At 36.8% G+C, this 24,242-nt stretch overlaps 2 protein-coding genes and 1 long non-coding RNA gene across 10 annotated transcripts; 2 read left to right on the top strand and 1 right to left on the bottom strand.

Moving 5' to 3' along the window:
• Positions 1-19,839, top strand: LOC107270863. 7 transcript variants are annotated; one of them, XM_015746268.2, is made up of 14 exons: positions 1-232; positions 2,820-2,862; positions 11,932-12,082; positions 12,167-12,380; positions 12,847-12,942; positions 13,690-13,927; positions 14,091-14,398; positions 14,487-16,125; positions 16,201-16,484; positions 16,565-16,682; positions 16,781-17,123; positions 17,196-17,436; positions 17,710-18,593; positions 18,670-19,839. In XM_015746268.2, the coding sequence occupies exons 1-14, from the start codon at positions 227-229 to the stop codon at positions 18,839-18,841; spliced, it is 4,737 nt and encodes a 1,578-aa protein (XP_015601754.1). In that variant the 5' UTR covers positions 1-226; the 3' UTR covers positions 18,842-19,839. The 7 variants fall into 7 exon arrangements, with proteins under 7 accessions (XP_015601754.1, XP_015601750.1, XP_015601749.1 ...); XM_015746264.2 differs by lacking the exons at positions 1-232; positions 2,820-2,862 and adding exons at positions 3,567-3,909; positions 5,183-5,709 and having other exon boundaries at positions 12,173-12,380; XM_015746263.2 differs by lacking the exons at positions 1-232; positions 2,820-2,862 and adding exons at positions 3,567-3,909; positions 5,183-5,709.
• LOC112494827 lies at positions 4,095-4,866 on the bottom strand. Its single transcript, XR_003060686.1, has 2 exons — positions 4,662-4,866; positions 4,095-4,362 (listed from the first exon to the last, which is right to left on the bottom strand). It is a non-coding gene; the product is annotated as an uncharacterized LOC112494827 (long non-coding RNA).
• Positions 19,840-22,346: 2,507 nt separating the features above from the next.
• LOC107270861 (N-acetyltransferase 6) lies at positions 22,347-24,125 on the top strand. Of its 2 annotated transcripts, none has more exons than XM_015746260.2 (4): positions 22,347-23,237; positions 23,348-23,461; positions 23,532-23,662; positions 23,724-24,125. In XM_015746260.2, exons 1-4 carry the CDS (start codon positions 23,197-23,199, stop codon positions 24,047-24,049), a joined length of 612 nt encoding a protein of 203 aa, XP_015601746.1. In that variant the 5' UTR covers positions 22,347-23,196; the 3' UTR covers positions 24,050-24,125. The 2 variants fall into 2 exon arrangements, with proteins under 2 accessions (XP_015601746.1, XP_015601747.1); XM_015746261.2 differs by having other exon boundaries at positions 22,347-22,702; positions 23,724-24,049.
• The last annotated feature ends 117 nt before the right edge of the window (positions 24,126-24,242 follow it).

The raw sequence follows: 24,242 nt of genomic DNA, 5'->3' as shown, positions 1-24,242 counted from the left end.
CCATAGGGGTTGTTGCAGCAGTAGGGAGGGGCCTCTCGTTGTGTGACTCAGGATGCATCCCTGAAGGCGCACTAGCAAATTTCTTAGGACGTCGCGGCGCCGGGCCCGCCCCTATGGATTATTGTAATAGGTGTTTCTACGTGTAGTTCCTAAATCGTAGTTATGACGTGATCGTGCAATTAATCAAGTGGGTGTTCCATGGATTAATCGCATACACATCTGCAGAATGAACGTGAGTTACTGTACTGAAAAGTACCTTTCAAATTATTGACTAGCTTTGGATGAGTGACGTAGGGGAGAATGCTATAATGTCAAATGATATTTTAGTAAATACAAATAAATTACCAAAAGGGGCAACATTTATCATTTATTGTACCTGTATGATGAAACTCAACGGTAATGGCTAATTGCAAGAGCACCATGAATCACTCAGAGATCATATACCTACAACTAGGTAGACTTAAAATCCCAAAATGATGTAACAATGATTTCGTCCTAAATAGCAATCTGTCAAAGATACTTTTAGATATCAATGTCCGTGTTTCAAAAAAAAAAAAAAAAATACAGATCTGCAAACTCTAGAGACATTTATTTCTTATTATTTAATTGATACAGTCGAACAATCACATGTAACATTAGATTGTTAAATAAATGTTCACAAAATTAATAAGATTTACAAAATATATTTATACCAACATTGACCTACTTAGCATTTAAGTATTTTAATAGCTAATCAACAATTTATTGACCAAATGTTTACTGTCACAACTGGTATAAAAATGTATATACAAATTTTGTATACAATATCAATAATTTACGTAACTCGCTATAGCGTATTGAATATCACCCCTCAACGATATGGATTTGAATTTGAATATCGTAGTACGTTGAAATGGAACGTTAGATAGAAAGTGTCTATCGTTGGATTGAGGTGAGAAAAAAGCTCAGAAAAAAACAATAGAAAACCTTTTCAAGAGGTAAAAATAAAATATTGTTTTTTAAAACAGTCGATAATGTGTACGCGTTATGCTCTGTCATCGTAAATTAACGTGACGAAGTTAGATAAATTAAACTGGGCATTATGAAATGTAGGGTCGGTTTGTATTTAGGCAGCTAAATACTGTAGTACAGCATAGGTCCACACATTTTCGTAGCAGAGAACGTAGTCGGCTATTGGGAAATTTGAAAAATTTATGTCATTCTCTGACTCGGGAAATAATCAGCACTCAAAGGAATCGGAAATTTTTTTCAAAAAAATTACAATAATTACTGCGGTTGCATTTGGCTTAGAAACAAACAATGAAAACACCAAATAAAAAACCATGTCATATAAAACAGGAAATCACATCTTAGAACCTCGAACATTCACGGATACCAACCGTCGTCCGAGAATAGTCAATTCGACGCATCTGGAGACTGAAACAGAAATGCGATTACCGTCTCGAGCAAACGCGGCAACGTTTTGAGCTTCGCATGAATTAACTTGATTCAAATGCGCAACTCTATACATTATTATTTATAAAACTTTGAACAAATGTCTTGTATTTTATTAATATATTTACGAATCCTATATAGATATTTCTTTTGTCCAGTTGTTATCCTTTTTTTTTAATTCTTTTTCCCAATAGGATTTTAACCTTTTTTCTTACCGCCCACATATTATCCGACTTTATATATAAATACATGGGTTGACGCACGTTGACGTAAAAGGGATGGAATTGTTATTTTAAACGCCACATCTCTCGTGTTCGACCCTTAAATACACACGAGTAAACACGTGCTGACGAACTTACGGAAAACGTGGCAAATGCTCTGTCGGATACGAATATCACTGACAAATAGAGAATAGAGTATACTTTCTATACATATAACAAGAACTAAGTTTTAATTAATGCGAATAAATTTTTACAAAATGAGCATAGACTAAATTGAAAATAATGTTATAGACCAATACCCTGCATATACATTTTTCAACAGTTACCTCTTAAGTGTATAAATTCTGTAGGTATGTTCCGAAAAGTACTGCAAGCATCGTTGTAACTCTGTTTATCAGCATGTAACTGAGTAAGGTAACGTTCCCTATGTCATTATACAGGAAACAAATAGTAAAAGGGCATAAGACTCAGTGAAAGAAGTAGGACAGTATTCTTTTTATTGAAACACTTCGCAGATGTCGTGACACTTTGTTAACACAGTCTCGCACTGCTGAAAGGTTAAGGGTTAAAGAGGCTAGCTTCTGAAGGTGGTGCGCATGCGCGTCGCTGTACAATCGCAAGCGTGTATATGCCTGGGTATAATCCTTATAAATCATAAAGGCATTTAACCTTTTATTCTCGAGTTCATTTCCGTCGCGAAAAGCTTTACTGTTCAATACAAAAGAAATTAAATCCATGCACAAGCGGTTAAGTAATTTGATTCCTATTAAAATGATAACCTTTGTGGGAATAGTGGCGCCATTGTCTAATTACTGAAAGCTTTTTTTGACTTCAACGTTCACTTTCCTCGTTGCGCACAGGGTATAGTTGGTCACCCAACAACCGACTCTCCCTTAAAGCTAAGACAAAAGCGTTCGATAGTCTCACAAGTGCTAGGGTTAACTACAGGGGTGTATCGTCTATATATGTTTACGTCATAAGTGCTTGCAGACGTTCGATCAGTACATTTTCTCATTTACTTCCTGTAATGACGGGCACAGCTGATTACTATCAATACTAGTTTAATAGGTACTATGATCAAAGCATGATTATTTTCTCTGATCAACTCTCTTATCCTGTGTTCACTTGGCGTAAGGCGTAACGTATGACGTCATTTTTTTCCAGGCTTTGGCAACGGATATGGTCCGTGGCGGCGGGGAGAGGATTGGTAAGCAATTTCCACTTTATTTATTAATTAAGCCTTGTTAACACATGGATAGAATAAATACGGCTTCATCTTATATCCTCTCGCATAAATTAGGACACCCCGTATAGTCTTTAGTTAATGACACTTCTTGCTGCGTGGGTCCAAATTCGTGAAACTATATTTATTATCAAGAATTTAGACGTGCTGTCCTTTTTATCTGTTCAGTGCATCCAAGTACGAGACAGTTTATTTGTTTCTAATGTTTTTAATGCTGAATTTTTTGATACAATGATACCTATGATTCAACCCGTGCTCAGAGAAGCACAAAACCTTAGACCTTGTGTCAGTTTTGAGACTTTTCTGAAATATAGTAATGTATCAGAATTCTTGTAGAATTAAATATAAAAATTTAAACGCATCTCAAAAGGTGGATAAAAATGATAGGTCAGAATGTTTTCGGAAGATAGAAATCGCAATCTGTTAGATTCCGTAGCGAAAAATTTTAGCTTAGATCAGATATGAGATGCTGCACAGATGAAGATCACCGGGTGGATTGAACGAATGTGAACACTGAATACTCTTTGCCAGTGCGTGTACGCAGTTTATTCCCGTATGCGTGTATCTGTATAGGGCTGCTCTATTCTGGCTGAGCACTCGGTATTATTAATAGAGATTAAACTACGCGTCGTGTAGTGTCGTGTGCAAGCGCTCTCCCGCGCAGGGCTGGTACAGTGAACAGTCTGACTCAGAGAGTGGTGCATGAGATACGCTCTTTGGTAGGAGTAAACACAAAGTTATTGTGAATCTCAAATTCGCGTGCAATTCTTTATTACCGCGATTATACCTATCGAGTATTAATTGCTCGATAATTATCGGCTGACAAGACAGACGAGGGACCGGAAATAACGCATTCCGTGCGGATTCGTTTAACAAATAGACAATAACTTGTGCTTATGTGACGTAGTCCCGAACTTTAACGAGTCTTGTCGATTTTTAACGAGTGTTAACAGAAAAAAAAACATGGCGTCGCATCAGATTCACGATTTATTATCGTGAGCTGGTGAAGAGGTATACTTACGGAAATTTGAAAATTTGCCCAAATCTTATTTTATTTTGGTGAAACTAAAGCGGGCTGGTATAACGTAGCGGGATTTTCCTAGTCGAACGGATGATGTTTTCCTAGAAAACCATTATAGAATGGCGTAATGGGATTGGAGCAGGATGTAAATAGGGGCGGAGTCTCCTGTTCTCGCTTCTTTAGTTTTCGATACTTTTAATTGTCTGCCGTTACAAGATCTGTTACCACTATGGTTTCGGGGTGTAGTTTGAACTCTCATTAGTGTAGAATTTGAAGATAAAAACTTGGTGGTTTTTATGCTTAAGTATTAATTAGCCAAGGTTACTGAGGAAAGATCATTTTATTGGCTCGTTTAATTGATCCGACTTCGATCAATTTGCGCCACTTGTTAAACGCTTGTTGGGTGTAACGATGCCAGTGTTATATGTGGTTTTACATTCATTCTACAAAAATATGAAATAATGACAATTTTTTAAATATTTGTAATAAGACGATTTTCAACAATAGAGATTATGCAGATTTAATGCAATATTGGCAAGGACGTATTTACTGTTGACAGTTAAAACAATATTATCACGCCTTATATCGATTTGGTGATAAGCCACAAGAGTTTCTTTCATTGAATTGGAATCTGACAGACTATACGACGCCTTATTGGCGATAACTTCAATGTAACGCGTATTAAAAGATAGTTAATAATACAATTAGATAGGAATAAAGAAAAATTTTTAGAAACTCTTACGTTTGAAGGTCGTTTCAGACGTCTCGATCGTTATATCCTTCAGTTACTCCTTGCTGTAACGTTTTATTCCAATCAATGTCAATTCAATCAATCATTAATTTTCAACTTCTCAGTGTTGGATTTCAACAGGCTCGTAAAACGATCTTGACTTTATCAGTCTGCTTACAAGTATCGAATTGTCCGCGAACATATTAACCGAACTTCTTTAGCTCCGCTGACAGGATAGAATTTCCTAACACAAGCACTTCTTACAGCTACTTTAATCAATCCACACCATAGAATATCCACTTTGCTTATAGATAACACACTAGAGTAGTCGACTATATTAACATAAAAAGTATATATAGATAACTCAAGTACACCTATGCAGAACCAACTTTATAGCATAGTATATGAACACGAGCATACGATAACCTAAACATAGCGATTGACACTCGCCAACGATGGCTGATATTCCAGTCTCAGGGTATTCTTGACGTTACACACTTTAACTTTGATAATTCATTTATTTTATATTCTAGTGCAAAATATAGTGTATCACATTAGCGGAAAGCTTGTAGTACAGTATAATCTTAAAAGCTTTTAAAGTGAAAGACGGTTAATGCGGATGCATCAGAAATGCTACAGTTAATAGTTGTGGCAAAGTCCGCTAGGTGGATTTGAAAATAAATGTAATGCTACGTAACGTATAGTGGGACGTGGTTTAACTTTGAACAGTGTAATACTCAACTAACGTACTGCTTTAGTGTAACAATACAGAGAAAGCGGAAGTTAGTATATCGTATGAAGTGAAGTGACAGAGACAACGCAGCAAGTGACTATGCTGTAATGTGAAAGAAAAGATTGTCGATATTTCTTTGACAAATGATGCTGGTGCTTTTACTGTGCGTCATCATGAAGATTGCTGAGTTTTCAGTGGGCCGCACAAATTCGGCTCTTCCGGCACCGAAACGGCCGCCATCACCATGCTGCAACAAACGGAAGCGACACGAGCGCCATTATAATCAGAAGGCGAATAACGTCAGATGCAAATACATCCTTCGAAAACGTAAGGTTCGACGCCTACTGTCGATCACAAAGCACCGATGATATCTTTATCCTTTAAAAATTTAACTTTTAAATTATTACTGATAATATTGAAACATTTTTTTTGCTACTAACAAGAATATTTTTAAGATCAAAATTTACTAACAGTGAGTAAAAGATCATTTGTTGTTGTATGTGGTAAATGTACCTTTGGAACTTTCAGATAACGTAGATAAATTATGGAATTGGTCGAATTATTTATTGTTGTTGTAAACGCCATTCGCCAAACGAATGAGGGTTAAAAAAATGACAAAATGATGACACAATATTACAGGCATTTAAATCCAATGACTAATATTCCTGTTAAAGTATTTAGCAGAAATGTAGGTGGGGATAATTCTTACTACAAGACGCTACACTTATTTATCTGGAAATGCGATATGAGAGACTGGTTGTAAAATAAAATTCCTACAGTTCTCGGATGTCAACTGTAACACATATGTGTGTATTTCCGGTTGTTAAGCGTAATGTATAAATCTTGCTTATAACATGAAACTGAGTAAATGCTTATCAGAAACTTATACTTATTCATAACCGACTGGGACAAATTTTTCGTATATTTTGACGTACTTTGCATTTAATCTGCCAATAATAAAATTCATTGCTCTTCGTCTCTTTTAACTGCACAGTGTGACGTCTATAAATATCTATGATTCAGAGTGCACGTTAAATTAGGAAATTGGGCGACAGTAACGACTCATCCTCCTTGCGTACATTGTACAATTAATCACACGACAATGTAAAATATCATTATTAAATATTACGTAATTTAAAAAATATTGATAGGGAATTTACAATTTTCTTATCGCCCCTCATATATATGATAATGATTTCTTACGAAGGTAATTTGAATAGTAGAAACGTTATGAAACGTTTCTCTTTGGTTAAATAGAAGGTTTTTATAAATATTTTTACTTTGATAACTACCCGTGTTATGTCAATGCCAGTAACGCTTTGAAAATGAAAACTGTAAACTGAAATGTTCGGTAACGCGCTATTGGTGGCATATTCCGTAAAATTTGACGTTAAAGTTTCGCAAGCGTGCAGAAATAAAATTCGCGTCGTGTCGGGGCGTCTGAATTAATACTCTCAGGCGATGCCAACGCTGATGCTACAGTAATTAAAATTATCCATCGGTTTGAACGCTACTTTATGCGCTGAGAGTTTTACATCTCCATTTTGGTCAAGTTTTATTGTTGTCAGTTATAAGTCCATGTTCCAGTTAAAACCGCACGTATTGCAGTGGCGCTGCAATCGCACCAAGTTGCGAGGATGCATAATATAATACTTTTTTTGCATAATCCTATTATTCGTTACAAGCATAACTCTGTTCACACGTGGGTGCTATCGGATCGTATGTTGGCAAAGTGCTAACTGTGTGGGAAACGTGTGGGTGCAAAAAATTGGCAAGCAACGTGTTGCCATTTTAGCATTGAGCTATGTATGTACGTACGTGACCAAGGCCTGGTACTTATTAGATGCCTTTATTAATCAAGATTGAGTAGTACCTTGCAATTTCTGACACACAGATAATGACAGTTCTCCTCAGTTAATCTAAACAGTCATTTAAATTTATGAAATCGATTATCCGCATTTTATTTTGTTTGCCTTAATCTTTTATGATAACGTTTAACTATTATATAATACCTCTGGTTTGGGTATTGCGTTTGTTATATGTATAAATATGTTTTATACAATATACTGTATTCCTTCTCTGTACTGGCGAGCAGACGGAAATCTCTTGGACTAACTTCGCTGTACAGACTATGGAATGTTTATGTATATATAGATACGTATGTACATGTATATTTGAGTTCTTCATACCGCGCAAGTTTCAAGACATACCTCTAATTTTATACCGTGAGGTCGCTCTTGTAGGCTTCGAGTTTTGTGCTTCTTATATTTTTTTCCATGTTACTCTTTCACGTCCAGACTGCACTCATCTCCGTATCATTGACAGGTTATCTTAAGGCGTACTGAAAATTTTCTGAGATATTTTTAAGTGCTCTCCATAAGCCCTTATCTACGGGGTGTTCGACAGACAGCTACTTCAAAGCACAAAAGATAGATAATCGACTTGGAAATTGTTCAAATATTTGTCTTGCATTTCTTACTTTTCAAGTATCTTACATAACTAGCACCGGACATTTTTGAGTGGGTTGTGGGAATGACCATTTAGATTGGACTGAATGATAAAGTTTCAATTAAAGTAAACCTTCACATTTGCCACAAACAGGATTGAATGTCATATTTAAAAAAAAGTAAATGTTAACTATTTTTCATAGATTTGAAAAAAGGTCAAAATATATTTATGGCTCTGGTAATCTTTTGTGATAGCCTTATGTGTGGGATATAAGTCCATGTTTCTTTGTTGCATAAATATTGAAATACGTACAAAATATTTGGATAGCCGGAATGGAATTCTATTTGCATGAACCATTTATTTTTATGTCGTGCTTGACCTCTTTTGATGAAAAAATCGATTAAGTAATTCCACTCGTTCGCTTCAGTGCTTTTTTTGCTTTTCGACTGTCTATTACTATTTCTTTGTTTGGTTATTGATTGATATAAAAAAATTCTAAAATCATCTGCTGACTTGAATTAAAATATTTGTCTATTAGATCTTTTATGTAAATCAATATTAACGATCAGTGGAGCTCATAGAACTTCCATAATTGTGTATGGACGGTGAAGCCATATGTTGCTTGTAAAGTTTTATGTCTCTCTCTGTTACATTGATATATCTCATTTGACCTAGATCTAGATTCTTAGTTATGATCGATAAAAGAAAATTAAATAATTATTATAATTTAAACAGCAGGTAATCACACTTATCTAATGTCCATACTGTTACGGAGTAAAGATGAAAGTTCAGCTATTGATTGGAATTTTTCACATATGGTCATTAATTGGAAGCATTTTCTATTTCTTCCATTAAACGTCTACATCTGAGATTAAATTTTATTTCAAGAACAATGTCGTAGCTCAAAATGAAATTGTATACTCTTAATAGTGTAGTGCGCATGCGTACACTATACGACCTACCATGGGCGTAGCTATAGGAAATTTGTATCAGTAGTACAGTGCGTAATGCGCCGTCACCATATGGACGTAGCGATGTGCGGTTTCGGGTAGTTTTTTTTTGTGCTTCACGTAAAAACTACTATTCACGATAAGCCAATATCACATCCACAGCAATGCGATGGAAGGCTGTTCGTCCAGGTATACTAAATTTTCTTGAAAAATTCATTAGATAATTGAAAATCAATCATCTTAATCATCACAATAATTCATACTCCATATTTGTGTATGTACATTCGCTTGCCTTTTCTTCTACGTATACCAACTATACACTTAGGTATTAAAATATACACTTCCATAGAAGCTTCGTGACAATTAAAAAATAAAAAAATTTAAGTGAGTTAAGGTAATAATAAAATTGTAGTATATTATTCAAATAAACCGTGCCATTTACAGTTTCTTTTATAGTATAAAGATATATTCAGCATGTGAGACTGCGGGAGGTGTCAACAGATCACGAGATTTGACGTAGACAGATTGAATACAGGAGCCAATGACAGCTCTAAACTATTTACCGTTACATTTGCTCCAACAAATTTTAAGATCCAGTAGACTCTACAGCGAGTATTTAAAAATCATAGACTATTCAATTAATAAGACACACATATATCTTTGTTGCACCTGCACGTGACATCCAGTTTAACTGGAAGTGCCTAAGTGTAATTAATATGACAAAAAAGAATAGCGTGAATGGAGATTGAATTCCGCGGGTTAAATTGAGTTTTCAGATTTGGAACTAGTACTCGTGAACCACAAAATATATAATACGAATATAATAATTATATAAAATTAATTCACTACATAATTATTATATCCACCGTTAAGTACGTATAAAGAAATATTCAGTAATTCCTAATCAGCAGTTATTACTGCTGCGCCTCTATAAAATCTACACACGACATACAGTAGATAATAAACAAATACAATATTGTTCTCAGAGCAGATACTGCATTTTTGTTCGAGTCTGTTGTGTACTATTATGTTATGGTTGTTCGGTAACGTAAAGAGCGCGAGCGCAAGTTCTTCGAGTGTCTGCCATAGCAATTCTGTGACGTCGTTAACTGACAGTTCTCCTTGATCGAACCCCGTGCATTCCACACGAGGATACACGAGAATACACGAGAGCGTACGAATCTATTCGCACTGTCTCGGCGGTTCAGGTTTGTGTTTAATAAATAATTCTGTTGTACTGTATTGTTACTCCAATTGTTATCCAACAGTGTTCAAACAAATGTTACAAAGGTACAGTACATAGAATATTCTACGTCCGTTAAGGCGCTTGTTGTTCAAATGGTGATGGTTAGGTTAGGTTGGGTTTATACAGTGCTGATCGATCGGCCCTTTATCATGTGAGAAGGTTAGTAAAAACGTATCGCGCGAGTATCTTCTATTCTTTTATATCTATTTTGTTTGGATTGTTGTAATAGAAAGAAGTGTTCGAAAATGTTTATTACGGTTGTTTGACAATGTGTCATTGTTGAGGCTTGTCATGGATTTTATACTTTTATATGTATATGAATAGACAGGGTTGAAGTAGCTACAGCCACAGGGGTTGCTTTTGGGTCAAGGAGAACAATTGTGGGCTTTAGATTGTTTCTGGTACCTGAGATTTAGAAAGTTGTCCTAGCTTTATTTTCTTAAGGAGAAAGCATTATTCTGATTGTGTCACATTGTGGTCAGTTTGTGACTCATGCTTGCAAACAATACGAAATTTTTGTATTGGTACCTATTAACGAATGTCAGCTGGAGTAGCGTGATATGTCATTGGAATTATTTTATGTTATGAAAAAAATAGCGGGAGGCATATATTTTGTGAATATATGTAAATATTTGATATTCGTCGTCATGATGTGATATTGAGCAAGAATTGTGAAAAAATCAGGTGTTAATTAAATTGACGTCGTATACATTGATTAACCATTTAATGTGTACATTTTGCTTAGTACTGTTTTAACATTTACTCAGGGCAATTTTATCAGTTGTCATTTAGAAATTTATTTATGAATTTTAAAGAATTGTTCTGTTTCTTTTTTTATTATGAAGAGAAACATTTATCTGTTTTCAAATATTTGTTTACCAAATTTCTCCGTTCTATAATGAGAAATGCAATAAATGTATGTTCAAAACTGCTTGATTAAATGTAATACCATTTATGCTGTCAAAAATGTTTAATTTTTTTTATGAATATGTATTTATCAACTGTATTCTTTATTTGAAAACATTGAATGATTTTTATCAATAAAACATCGATATAATTGTTAGTAAATGTTTAAGTCTTTATCTTTGACTTGCCTTTCATTATCTTATCAATAGGTGGAAGATAGATCCCAGTTATGAATCAGTGCAATTAGAAGTTAGCGTAGCCTCAGTGTTCATTACATGAATTTAAATCCAGTCTGGTAGGAACAATTAAAGGAATCGATGTAAAGCATTCTAATTGAATCATGTGTAGACCACACCTTGTAAGAATTGGTGAGAGGTGTATTTATATCAAAACATCTGGCACTTACTCGAAGCCGTTTCGTATCGTATATGAAAATGCTGGTAAGCAGCTAAGAACCATTAGGGAATACTTACATCTTTACTAACTCAAATTTCATTAGCCATACATGTTTATTTTATTTGTAGTCTCATAAAAATGTGTTGTACTTTTACAATCCGATAGAGATGCGTTCTCCTAATAAGCTCCAGAAATTTTCACATTCTACAAGATTACTCCTAGATCCATAGTACATTTCTAGTTTATAAACCAGTTTACAGTTTCGAATCCAAATATGGAATAATCCAAGTCGAAGGGTTGTTGATAACAAGTTGGATCAAGACTGCTGCAATCCTTACCATATTGAGAATGTTGATAAAATTTTAATGAAATTCTACAGGAGTTTAGTTGCGAATCAAGTTACCATAAAATTGTCTGAGTTTTATAATTATGTACTAAAGTGAAAATATGGTTCATAAAGATGGCTATATGACAACCAACAGTTATGAAATATGAAAAAATAATTTATTTAAGTTCCACAATTACAGAGTGTCAACTCAGGTTGAAATAAGAGTTGTGAGGAAATATGTTTATGTTAATGAAACAAATTTTTTAAATTTAAAGGTGCCGGTGGCGGCGCCGCAGGAATGGAGGATCCGCAGACACCAGGATCCGATTGCAACTCCAATCCTGCTATGGATCACATATCCCAGGACCTGGTGAATTCGGATTTTGTCCAGGATAATGTTGAGTACCAATGGGTCATTGATTACGGGTAAGTTGTGTAAACAAAAAACTTGTTAATCATAAATCTCCTCCAAAAGAAGAGGAAAAACGGATATATTTATTTCTTGTCTAGTTATAGAGATGGAGGATTACACGTACATCCCAGTGTGTTGTCCTCGCTCTCGGCCTCTTATACCCGCGATGACCTTGGTTATTACGATGACCTTGCGCGGAATTTGGACGCAAATTTGGCGGAAGTTGATATGGAGAGCTTCCGCACCGCTGACATCCACACATTGCTCACAGCGCTACCAGTCATGTGCACCGAACCAGTTCAGCATTCGGAGGTAACACAACAACCACCAATTATTTTTGCGAAGATTCAAATCTTCAGCAAAATATTGTCTTAGGAAATATTAATTTCGTTCTTGTAGATCGCTCAGGATTATTTAACTAGAATTTTGTTTACTTCAGTGGTACATGTTTTTATACTCTCTTTGATTCCTTTCTGTTTGACTGTCAGATAGAACTGCATATCACGTAATTACGCTCGTGACTTTAGAGAATTAGACTCATTTATATTTTAGAAAATTGACTAGCGATTGGCTAGCTTAATTGCACATTTAAGCGATATTAAATATATTAAATGGCACCATATCAAGGTGAGAATCCTCTGTGCGTAGCCAGAGTTGATCTGGCTGTACTCAAGGTCGTGTCTGTTTTCAATTATATATTGCATTTGATATAACTGACTTCACTGATTCTTTTAATACGCCAATGCCTAATTGATTTATTATATTATTCTCGCGGCAGTCTAACTATCAGAGGGAGCGGTACGCCAGTATATCTGGCTCCGTCATGGAAAAGCTTGACTTTGATTCGTCGATCAGTCCTCATACAAGTAGCCAGGTATGAGTCCTTTGGCTAGTAAAAGAAAATAAAACACGCATGAGCATTCGTTATGTTTGATCTTCGAGCTTTCGCAGGCATTCTTTATTTCTTTGACTTTTTGAACTTATAATGATCTAGAAGACCTACCATTATTATTATATCCTTTAAGTAATATTAATACAAAGCATAAACCACGCTCATTTTGTATGCATGAAACCGACTTATGACTAAGCATCGATTCGTTGAGTAAAAATAAACTAAAACGTGCGTCAACGTTTGGCAAGTGCATCTCACCTTCACCAATAGGAGTTCATTTTTACTGACACAGGAAATAATTTTGGAACAGATGAATCTCTCGAATGGTGTAAGAAGGTGTAGAGTGGCTCCAATACTATACGTTTCAATGTTACGGTTTGGAACCTTCGAACAAGGACCTTTTGATAAGCAATCATTTGCAACATGAAATTAGCTCTGACATTAAACACGCAGAAGTGTTTGTTCTAATATTAAATTGTTGAACCCACAGTGAACATGAGTTTTACAGGTAACAGCTGATAGTCCCAGGTCATTGATCCTTCTTACACCCTGATCAGAATTATCCAGCGATCTAATGATACTACAATAATGATGAATTATGGTAACAAAGACAAGTAGTGCATGGCACTATTGACCATATTTTTTCAAAGGCGCATGACTTTAAAATATCAAATGTAGGGTGTTTATAATGAATACAATTGTATTAATAATCTATTGCGTTTTATGAAGGGAGAAGACTCGGCATGCTCGACTACAGATACAATGTCGATATGCAAGTCCTCTTTGCTGTTTTCACCTGTGAAGGAGACACCTGTGCTGCCACCAGGTGGCAGCTACAGTGTCGACTCCCTGGACTGCGAGGATATGTTGCTCACGTGCCAAGCTAACAACAAAAACAATTATACTATTGCATTCGAAGGCAGTATCACTATGTATTCGGATGGCTCACAAGATTTTGAAAATCAAGGTTAGAATCTTTGCAATTTATCTTTTTCTTTATACACAAATCAATGTTTATCTTAATCAAGCCTTTATTAATCTGGGGTAGCAAAGGCTTTTATTATTATAGTTTACTTACCGGGCAATGTATAAAAACTGAATAAAGTAAGAAGTCGCTTTTTCTTTTGCAGACAAGCCAAAAATGTATGAAGTTCCAGAATCGTACTATGATGACCGGAAGTTCGAGCTGAGGAACATACTAGATCTATCAATGGCGCGTTCAGACTCAAAAATCTACACAACTTGGAGTAATTTGAAGCGTTCGTCTATGAACAACGCAATGATGACTCGTCATCCTTCCGGAAATAATAACACGATTCCAAATTTCTTACAAGCAACCGGAAACGTGACACACAACCTGAGCAAAAAGAGTCAGAGCTTACCGGATTTGACGAAAACGGGCGAACTCCAACATGTTGCCGTGCCGCTCAATTTTTCTGTAAGCAAATGTTACATGTATTTAAAAATCAGATGTTAAGGTAGATATTGCAAAAGATTTTCTATGTATTCATTAAATGTTTTCACAGGTGGATTCGGCGGAATCTAACAATCATGGGACACATCTCCAAAGTTCCGGTTCTGCCATGAGCAGATCTATAAACGAGGAAAGTTCAGATAGTATGGGTAATACTTCGACAGGAAAAAAGTTACAGAACTTGAGTCTTGTAAGATTATTTATGAAACAAAAAAGCATGAGTGCTGAAGGAATGAGTCTGACATTGGATCAATCGGGATCAGTAAGTGATGGTGGATGGGCAACTAGCGGGAGCGGTAGTGGTACAAATACCAATACACAGATCCAACGTCACAATATTAATAATACCTGTAGTCATCAGCTTCTGGAAAATGATTTTTCTATCAATTGGGTGAAAGGTGATCATCTCGGTCATGTGAATAAAGAAAGCTTGGCAGAAATATACGAAGACCTTCCGAAGCGTTCGGCGCCGATACTAGAATACGAAGAAGAGACCGAGTCATCTGCTTCCGTCGAGGAACTCTCTGAGAGTGTATCGAGATCGGAATCTGGGCTAGACGATGAGAGTGGCCAAAATGTACCGCAGAAATGTATAAACGCGTGGAACGGTCTGTTGGAAATAAACCGTCCAATGTCCAAGACAACGGGTATCCAAGCAATGACGGAAGTGGAAGACAACGCTGTTCAAACGTCTCTAGTTTATCCCGGACCACCTATCCAAGAAGCAGATCATCCGCCATTACGGGAAACCATCGTTGAGAAAAAACCTGTCTATGTTGTATATCCAAATTACACATTACCGGATTTATCTTTTCTGAATTCTAAGGATGGTAAATTTGAAACTGTGGCTCTAAAGCCCCAGAGCTTCGACAGAGCTAGACCTAGTTGGAAGCGTCCTGGCAAATCGGGCAGACCGTTCTCATGTAATGATATCGACGCTCTAAAGCAACGTGGCTTTTCTCACGTTAAAGATTGGGAATCGTTGACGTTCCTACTCCCTACACAGTACAAAAAGATCCTCCACGATGTTCCAGAAGTCTCCAAACACATCAAACTCGGCGAAGAAATCAGGAAACCTTTGTTCTGTTTGTCGCCACCCATGCAACACAGGACGACGCGAACCGTCGGCGAAATTGTACAACAGCAACAACAAACCAATAATGCCTCCTCCACGAGCAGCACTGCTACTCAACCATCCTCGGGATACCGTGGTTCCTCCACAATCCTCACAGACTCTTCGACCAATCAACAAGCCGTCTCAAGCAATGCAACCAACCCTTTGTATTTGTATAGATACGATAGTATCAGTTCTGAAGCTAGCCTTGTTTGTCAGGACACAGTACTCCAAAGACCGTCTTGTCAGCCTAGAATTACATGTCCTGTACTACCAAAACGTTCGATCTCGTTGCCACATGGTGATTCGAATATTTCAACCAGTGGAAAAGTACCGCCGAGACCTCCATTACCTCGAAGTATTCTCAGGAAGAATCGTGTACCTTCTAGCAAACGATACAGCATGTTTGAAATGGGTGGCGTTGAAGAAGTTGAAGATCCACAAACACTTGAACCAAACAAGAGAATGTCTTTGCAAGAGCCATACTATATCAACAACGATATTCAATTAATGCGTTATGGTAGGATAGTCGACTCTGAGAAGGACGTTGATGAAGTGGAGGAGCGCTATTATGCAGGTAAGCACATTTGCATATTTATAATTTTTCAATATTATTATCACTATTTTATTTGTATAACTTGTAATTTTACAGAGAGATTAAGAGAAGCAGCGAGCCGCACAGAATACGAGACTGAATTTACAGAAAGCAGTGAGGATGTGAAGCAGCTTGAAGAATTTTTAAAACGGAGCGGATTCTCATCGCAAAATAGCGACGTCGACGCTGATGACGTCGATGTCAAACTCAGATCATATGTGAGGAAATTCCTTGCTCTTAAGATGAACCAGGACATCGCCAAGACGGTCGACATGATGGATTCTCAAAAAAAGACTGTCAGCTTCGCTGTACACCAAAGAAAACAATATCTAGACAATAAGGTAATTATTTTTCAAAAGCGAACAATATGTTGCATCCACTCATTTTCATCCTGACACTAAAATTTTGCTTAACTTATAAGTTCCAGGAAAATAACGCAAGCGTTGCAGTAAATGTCATGAACGACGAAAAACCAATCACAATGGAACCAAATGTGACCAGTGCTGAGCTGCGGTCAGCCGAGCTGGATGATAAGAAAGGTGTGTATAAAATACCAAGTCGTTTATTTTGGCAAAGGTTCATAATAGGAGTAGAGTCTGTTACACGCAGAAATGAAACTGAATTGTAATGATTTCAGAGATGCTGCGACCTATAAGCAAGTCTGTCGAATTACTTTTGAAATACTGGCATGCGGAACCAATCCGCAACAAGGAAGGTTATAATGACAGAAATGAATGCTCGCAAATTTGTTTGAGCAATTTGTGTCCAGCACTTTATGCAATTATGTCTGATGGTTTGAGGCCCCAGTTACAATCCACTTTTGGACCAATCACAAATAGCGTTTGGCAAGTCGTTGAAGCTTCTTCTCAACAAGGTCCACTCACCAAGACGTTGAATGAATTGGTACAGAAAATCAACGGTGTTGATTTCATAACCGAAGGAATGCTCAAATTCCATGCATTCATTTTTGGTTTATTAAAGTATGTATTATAATTATTTCCACTTTTTCTTGTATTTCATTGTATATTAACAAAAGACTTTCAATTTTCCAGTTTAAGGGCACTCGATGCTTGGTTTGCTTACTTGTGTACGAGGGAGTCGATACTTCGTAAACACTACAATAGTAACAGTTTATTTGTTGGTGCGCTAGCCTCTGTCAACGCTCGTGAGGTCATCGACAATTTCATGAACATTCTACAACCATTAGCTCTGTGTCCGTTTCAACTGGATCTTCTGTATCAATATCGGCAGCTTCACAACAGTTTTGGGAATATGACTAACCATGCAATGACTGTGAGTTGTATTTCATTTATTTTTACATTTATCAATGTACAGTCTTACATTATAAACGAATCTGAAACGCGTGAAATATAGTCAATTGTTTTCTAAGTTACTCTGAAGATGATGAGTCAAGTGAGCTGGAATTTGAGGTTTGAAAAAACAATTGATAGTTGCAATGCAGAACAAGCGAAATATAAAAGTTTAAGATTTTAAGTAAACTTTTGGTTGATGGTTAGTGTAATAAAATGAAAAGCAATGATAATTATTGTCCTATGATCATTGCAGGCACCGTCATTGAGGAACAATGAATTGCCAAAGGAACAACATCACTTTGAGAAGTCAGAATTGCGTAGCACCACTCAAAGTCCAAAGAAGCCGCGTCCACGCTCATGTGTCGCCTACAATTATGTCGAGAAACAGTTAAATACGCATAAGGCTGACTTGGAGAACGTAACCAGGAAACGATGGAGCCAGCTGCCTCCTGGGTCCAAACTATTCCAGGCGATCGACAAATTGGCATCTGAAGATTCTGAAGATTACACAGATAGCCTGGAACACTCACCATTGAACAGGGGTAGACAATCTGTACCGTCTAGAACCTTGAGTCCTGATATGAAGCACGATAACGAAGATGAGGATGCTATTCCTGGTGAACTCAAATTCAGAAAACTTCAGGAGAAATGGGAATTGATGGGTGGTAAGGATGAAACAAAGGAACACGCTGTCGCGCCTACACCCACATCACCGACCAGAACACCTACTAGTCTTGGGAAATCCAAAATACCGCGGTTGCTTACGTCACCGATAAAACAGCAAGCAGGAAATCCAGGGTCTCGGAACACGAAGTCACCGGTCTCCTCGGGTATTCCATCTTTAAAGAAACCGACGACAGCGACGACAATTCAAACAGCTAAGGTGATACCAAGAAAATCTGGTGACATGAGAGGCAAGGATGCCTCAAGCCGTACCAGTCGTGTTGATCAAGACACAGTTGGTGTCACCAGGATTCATTTAACGAGGCCTAGCTCTCTACCATATAAATCTCCACACGGCGTTACAGCTAAGGACAAGAACCTAACATCGCCACACAGAAGGGCTGCGTCTACGTCTCTTCCAAGGCCGACAGCTGCATCATCCGCAAAGAATCCACCCGCTAAAGCGCCACTTAAGTAAGTACCTAGCCAAACCTAAAATAAACTAAATTGAACCTGCATTCAAACCAATTGGTTTTATTTTTAATCAAAGGGACGTCAGAACTTTAACGCATAGGTTACCTGGTGATAATGGGCACTTGTCATTTGTGGAAGGTGAGAAGCTCAAGGTCATCCTGGAGGTTGACGCTAAGTGGTTATTATGCGCTAAGGGCGAACGTAAAGGTCTGGTACCTCGATCGTGCGTACAACCTATTTTTACCTAACCCATTCCTCTATGCCAGCGATAGTGCAACGCATCGACGGTAGCATTGTCAAAATGGCGTATAATTATGCAAACGCGACTGACGAACAAAGAAAAAGACAGTAAAAGACATGCTAACCGCGATGTGTCATTCGATGAAGCTGGGAACAAAATGGCGTCCAGTAGGACAAAAGAAGAAGCAGTTCGAGATGAGTGAAGGAGCGTTTACGTGTACAGTGTATCAAAATGAGGAACGTAGAATCGCTTTTTGCAGAAAACTACGTATTCGTAAGAAAATGTCAGTTAAACACACAGTTACCCATAATAAGAAACAAGCTAACCACTCGAAGCTTCGTTTGTATTTGGGATGCGATAGTATTACCTATTATTATTATTATTATTATTACTACTACTACTACTACTACTACTACTACCGTTATCATTAAGTCGATTAGGGATATAACGCTAGTCATAGGCTTTCGAAACCAGAATGTATTTAATTGCATTGAACATACACCTATTTATAATCGATGATGTACATATATACAGTTATGGTGATAATGATGATGATGATGATGATGATGATGATGATTATTATTATTATTATTATTATTATTATTATTATTGGTGGAGATAATAATGATGATGTTGAACGCAATGACGAGTAATAACTTATATGATATAATTATATTATTAATTGTAACTGTGATCATAGCAAATAGGCGAGCATTTTATCAGCACAGACGTGCGATGAATATGTTCTTCTCAAATTCTTTTTCGTATTATTATGACTAATTATGATTATAACTATGTTCTCGCGATTGATTATTATTACTGCTTTCCGCAGTGACGTGTGCGCAAAACAGCATTTACGTTTTCACTCTTATGTTGACGTAGAAAAATTTAAAAATCTGGCGCTTGCAATTCTCTCGCAATTACCAACATTTTTTACTTGCTTTATGTATACTGTTCATTACATGAATACGTAAAATGTAATCGAATAAAATTCATTGTAACTATCTTGCGCTATTCTTACATTACCTCTATTAAACGCATACAAGTGGACCTGTCAAAGAATGCTTATTGGGCTAATGCCACGGTTGTGCGACGCACAAAATGCTTTATAAAAAATATTTCTTTCAGCAGCAGGATGTAAAATTAGAGAGTACTTATGCAATACAACTGGCGGCTCTTCTCGATTCAGGTGCGAACAATTTTTCAATTTCGAGAAAAATGTATGTAAAAAAAATCATGAGTTTATTGACTCATTACGATTACAACAGTTAAAGTATTCACAGTTTTCACCGAGACCTGTAATGATCGTGCGCAGAACTTCAAGGCGGCCGGAGCTTCAAAAAAGAAGCATACGGTATGTTAAACGCAAAAGGTCTATCCTTAGCCAAGGATTCACTGCAATGAAAGACCACGGGCATAGCATTCGACGGCATTCTTGCGAGCACCGCCAGGACGTCCCAAGGGACGATATTTGACGCTACAACCTTCGCCACTACCGAGCAAGTTCAGTGGATTAAACGTAAGGAACCACGTCCGCCGCCGGCGGCGGACCCCGTTAGCCAATGATCTCCGCGCAAAATGTCTTCGACAGAGAGTGACTGTAGATTAGCAGGTGCTCAATAGCACCCGCACCTACCCCAAGTGAAACGGACCCAAGAACACAAGCACAGATGGGACCCAGAGCTAACGGACTACCCCGCACGACCTCCCCGCCGGCACATAGGATCGTCTCTACCCACACGAGTGCTCCAGAATCAACGACATGTTGAAACGTTTTTAGCAAAGCGAACAAATTATACTAAATACGCGAGAGCTACACACCTGATTAGATTTACTATACGAAAGACCATGGCCGTAGAATCCTAAGGGGGGTAGAGAGCTCAAGGCCGTCGTCGGGAGATCCATAGGGTCCTGTTGCGGCCATAATTTGGGCCCGATCCACTGAACAAGTTCAGCGGATGAGGCGGAATGGCAACCCTCGACACCATGGTCTATACGTGTAGCTTCTCTAACAGGGTGACTACCCTTTTATATGACTACTCTAGTGAATATGCTCAGCCTGACCAAGGAAATAGGAAAAGTAAGACAAACACAATGGAAAGTGAGAGGGAACAGAGCGAAACGATAAGAAAGAAATAAAGATCGAAATAAAGAAGTGAAGAAGTAAAAAAGTAAGGAATAGAGTTATAAAAGTTGAGAAGAAATGAGGAAAGAGATAAATAAGAAAGTGAAGAATGAAAGATAAAGAAATAAGGAATTAAAGAATAAATAAATATACAAGAAGAAGAAAGTTGTTAGAAATGGATATGTGGGGTGTTTCCAAGAGACCACAAGAGATCATTATAGGAGACCGGCTCGAGGAAGAATGAGCCTCGAGCGCTCCCCCCACTGTCCGCCTGCTCGCACTCACCGAGTCCCGCACGACGAATTTGCACGCACACAATTTTGGGCAACTTGCAATACTTCTACATATGCTTGGCCAGAATTCCCGATTTCTAAGTGTTAGTATTTTACTTTATTGATTTAATTAATTATTTTAATGTTCCAAACACCTAATTTATTAATATTTCAATTTGAAGGTAATTTATTTTCGATATTCTACAGTTTCAATTTAATTTTTATTTACTCCGTATATTCTGCGAGATTTTGATTTAGCCTCAATTTTATATTTTGAATAAACTTTGAAAGTAAATCAAGATCCAACAAAGGTATATGGAAACTTTATTCAATTTTTCGAATTTTTAATATTTCTGTGCGACTTATTTTTTTATTCTTCTCTTTTCCTTCTTCGTCTTATTACTTTTTAGCTTTATGCCCTCATAGAGGGCCAAGTGCCAGGAAATCAATTGTCACTACCGGGCTTCTGTACGAATATTTTTATCTTCATGTATCCGAGTAAGTATCTAGCATTCAAAAACGGAGAAACTACTTTCTCAGCGCGCTCGGCTCATTGTTGAACGCACCTGTCATAGGTGTTTTCGAAAATGAACCATATTGTAAAAGTTTGCAACCCGGCCAAGAGTATATCAAATTGTACTTGTTATTTGAAAATGCTTGTGAATGTAATATTAGGTAATGCTAGTTGAAATCTGCCTACTTATCTCTGGCTCACGCTACCGTTTTAGGATTTGTTTCACAACTTTCTGGAAGTGTTGCTAACAATCGTCGTGTCTCTTTTTTCTTTAATGTATCTGAGAAAGATCCAATATTCCTTCCTTCCTTCCTTTCCTTATGGCTGTATCCCCAATGGGGGACATGTGCCAGAAAGATCCAATATTCCTTCCTTCCTTCCTTTCCTTATGGCTGTATCCCCAATGGGGGACATGTGCCAGAAAGATCCAATATTGTTTTTAGTACTTACAATGAGCCATAATCACGTCAGTCATACTAGACGGAAGAACTCGGAAAACCAGACTCCTTGGAGTACGTCAGAAACCTTTTTTTAGAGTCGACTGAGAAGTTCTATCATTTCTGGTCTTCTTCTAAGAGTTGCTTCGGGACCAGGGGTGAGTAGCGGCAAATCTCTGTCCGCCTTCGCATTCACGTTTAGCTCAGCTACGATGGGATTCGCATTATCGACGGAGGCGTTGATCACAAAATCCTACTCCCGGACTCGCCGTTACGATTTAGTACGCGTTGTACTCATCTTTGCCAAAAATCGTAGCGTTGTGTATCTCCCTGCTCATCTCTGCCAGGCTCTTCTGACCTAACCTAACCTGATCTAAGCATCTGACCATCGATATTTACCTGTCGCTAGTGGATAAAATCTTGCTATTAATAACATTTTCTTATATTGTGTCAATTGTTGTTATAAGCGGATACATCAAATACGTTATCGCGTCCATCTATCTACGTTATTATTCATGAGGTATTTCGATCGCAATGGTATGCAGTGATATGCGTCAACCAGGGCGAAGTCCATTTCATTGATTGGTATCTCAATAATTAGTGCAATTTTATCTGATAGTCTTACCTTTTTTATAGTAAAACTTTGCAGGAACGATCAATTCGTATATAAATTTCAACCCTGTGAAGAACTCCAATACTATTTGTTTTATATAAATATATTATATCTGTCTGTTCAGACAAAAATCACTGTTATAATCTTTCAAAATCGGTATAGGTTATTCGTCGTTTATATAGTTATATCCTGATGCTAATAATAATAATAATCCAATAACCCTTTATCTTCCCTATTAACATGCATATTACGATACGATGATTTTAACATGCATAAATTGACATTACCTACCCTTGCACTATGCATTAATATTGGTAGGCTTAGATTATTTCTTTGTTAAGTAAATTTTGGATGACAAACAAAATGATATCATCCAGCTCAAAAGGAGTATAAGTACTAATATGGTTCTTGGCATCTTTACATGTGGTTTGAATAACTTAATGTAAGTTCAACCTATTGAAAAAATAATTATACAATGTATGACTGTGAGATTATGTTATGTTCGTTTGAAAATATTTAAATAAATTTCATTTGGCAAATGTCAAATTACAGAACAACCATGAAAGAGTCACAATATTGTGTAGTTCCACTTCATAGTCGGCCTGAGATGATAAAAAATTGCTGTATATTAATCAATTCTGAGTGGCCTCGAAGTGAAACAGCACGGTAGGGTTAGTTTGTATTAAAATAATTAAAGAAACAGAAAACTATATATCTAATACTGTATTATTTCCAGATTACGAACATTAAACATGTCTTGTGATGATTTCCCAACTTGTCTTATACTTCTTAATGGAGACAGAGTTGTTGGGCATTGTAAAATTTCTTTAATTTCCAGTATGAGTGATAGTTGTTTTATAGAATCTGGTATGTACACTATTTGTGCGACTCGAATACAGTAAGATTTTATTTTGATTCTTACTTTCAGTTGTAATCGATTATGAAAGAAGATCACAGGGATTAGGTTCAATATTAATGCAGGGTGCAGAAGAATATGTTGCAAAAAAGGGTATTAAAAATATTTATTTAACTACTAGAGGTCAAGAACAATTCTACTTAAAAAATGGATATAATATTTGTGAGCCAATTAATTTATATGGGTACACCAGTTTCATAACTTCTTCACCCATGACAAAAGAGAAAGCAAGGTATATAGTATCAGCAGGTCCTCCACCACCACCTATGCCTATTAACGTGAAAAAGCCACATTTGCCAATTGTGTCTGCAAAAACGTATATGGTAAAAAAATTGTAACACAAATAAGCATGGTACAAATTATTATTATAGATGTACATATTGCTGTATAATATATATGTATAAACAAATTTTATTTGCTTTGTGTAGTATTTTTTACAAATCCTTCAAATTTAATATGTAGATGAGTCTTTAATATTATAAATGCTACAGGTAACTTGTTAAAGATAATGTATATGCTTTAATTCAAAGC

This window comes from Cephus cinctus, unplaced genomic scaffold (assembly GCF_000341935.2).
Source record: "Cephus cinctus unplaced genomic scaffold, Ccin1 Ccin1_scaffold0847, whole genome shotgun sequence".
In the NCBI taxonomy this organism is placed as follows: Eukaryota; Metazoa; Arthropoda; class Insecta; order Hymenoptera; family Cephidae; genus Cephus; species Cephus cinctus.
This window is presented reverse-complemented; position numbering and strand designations above follow the sequence as displayed.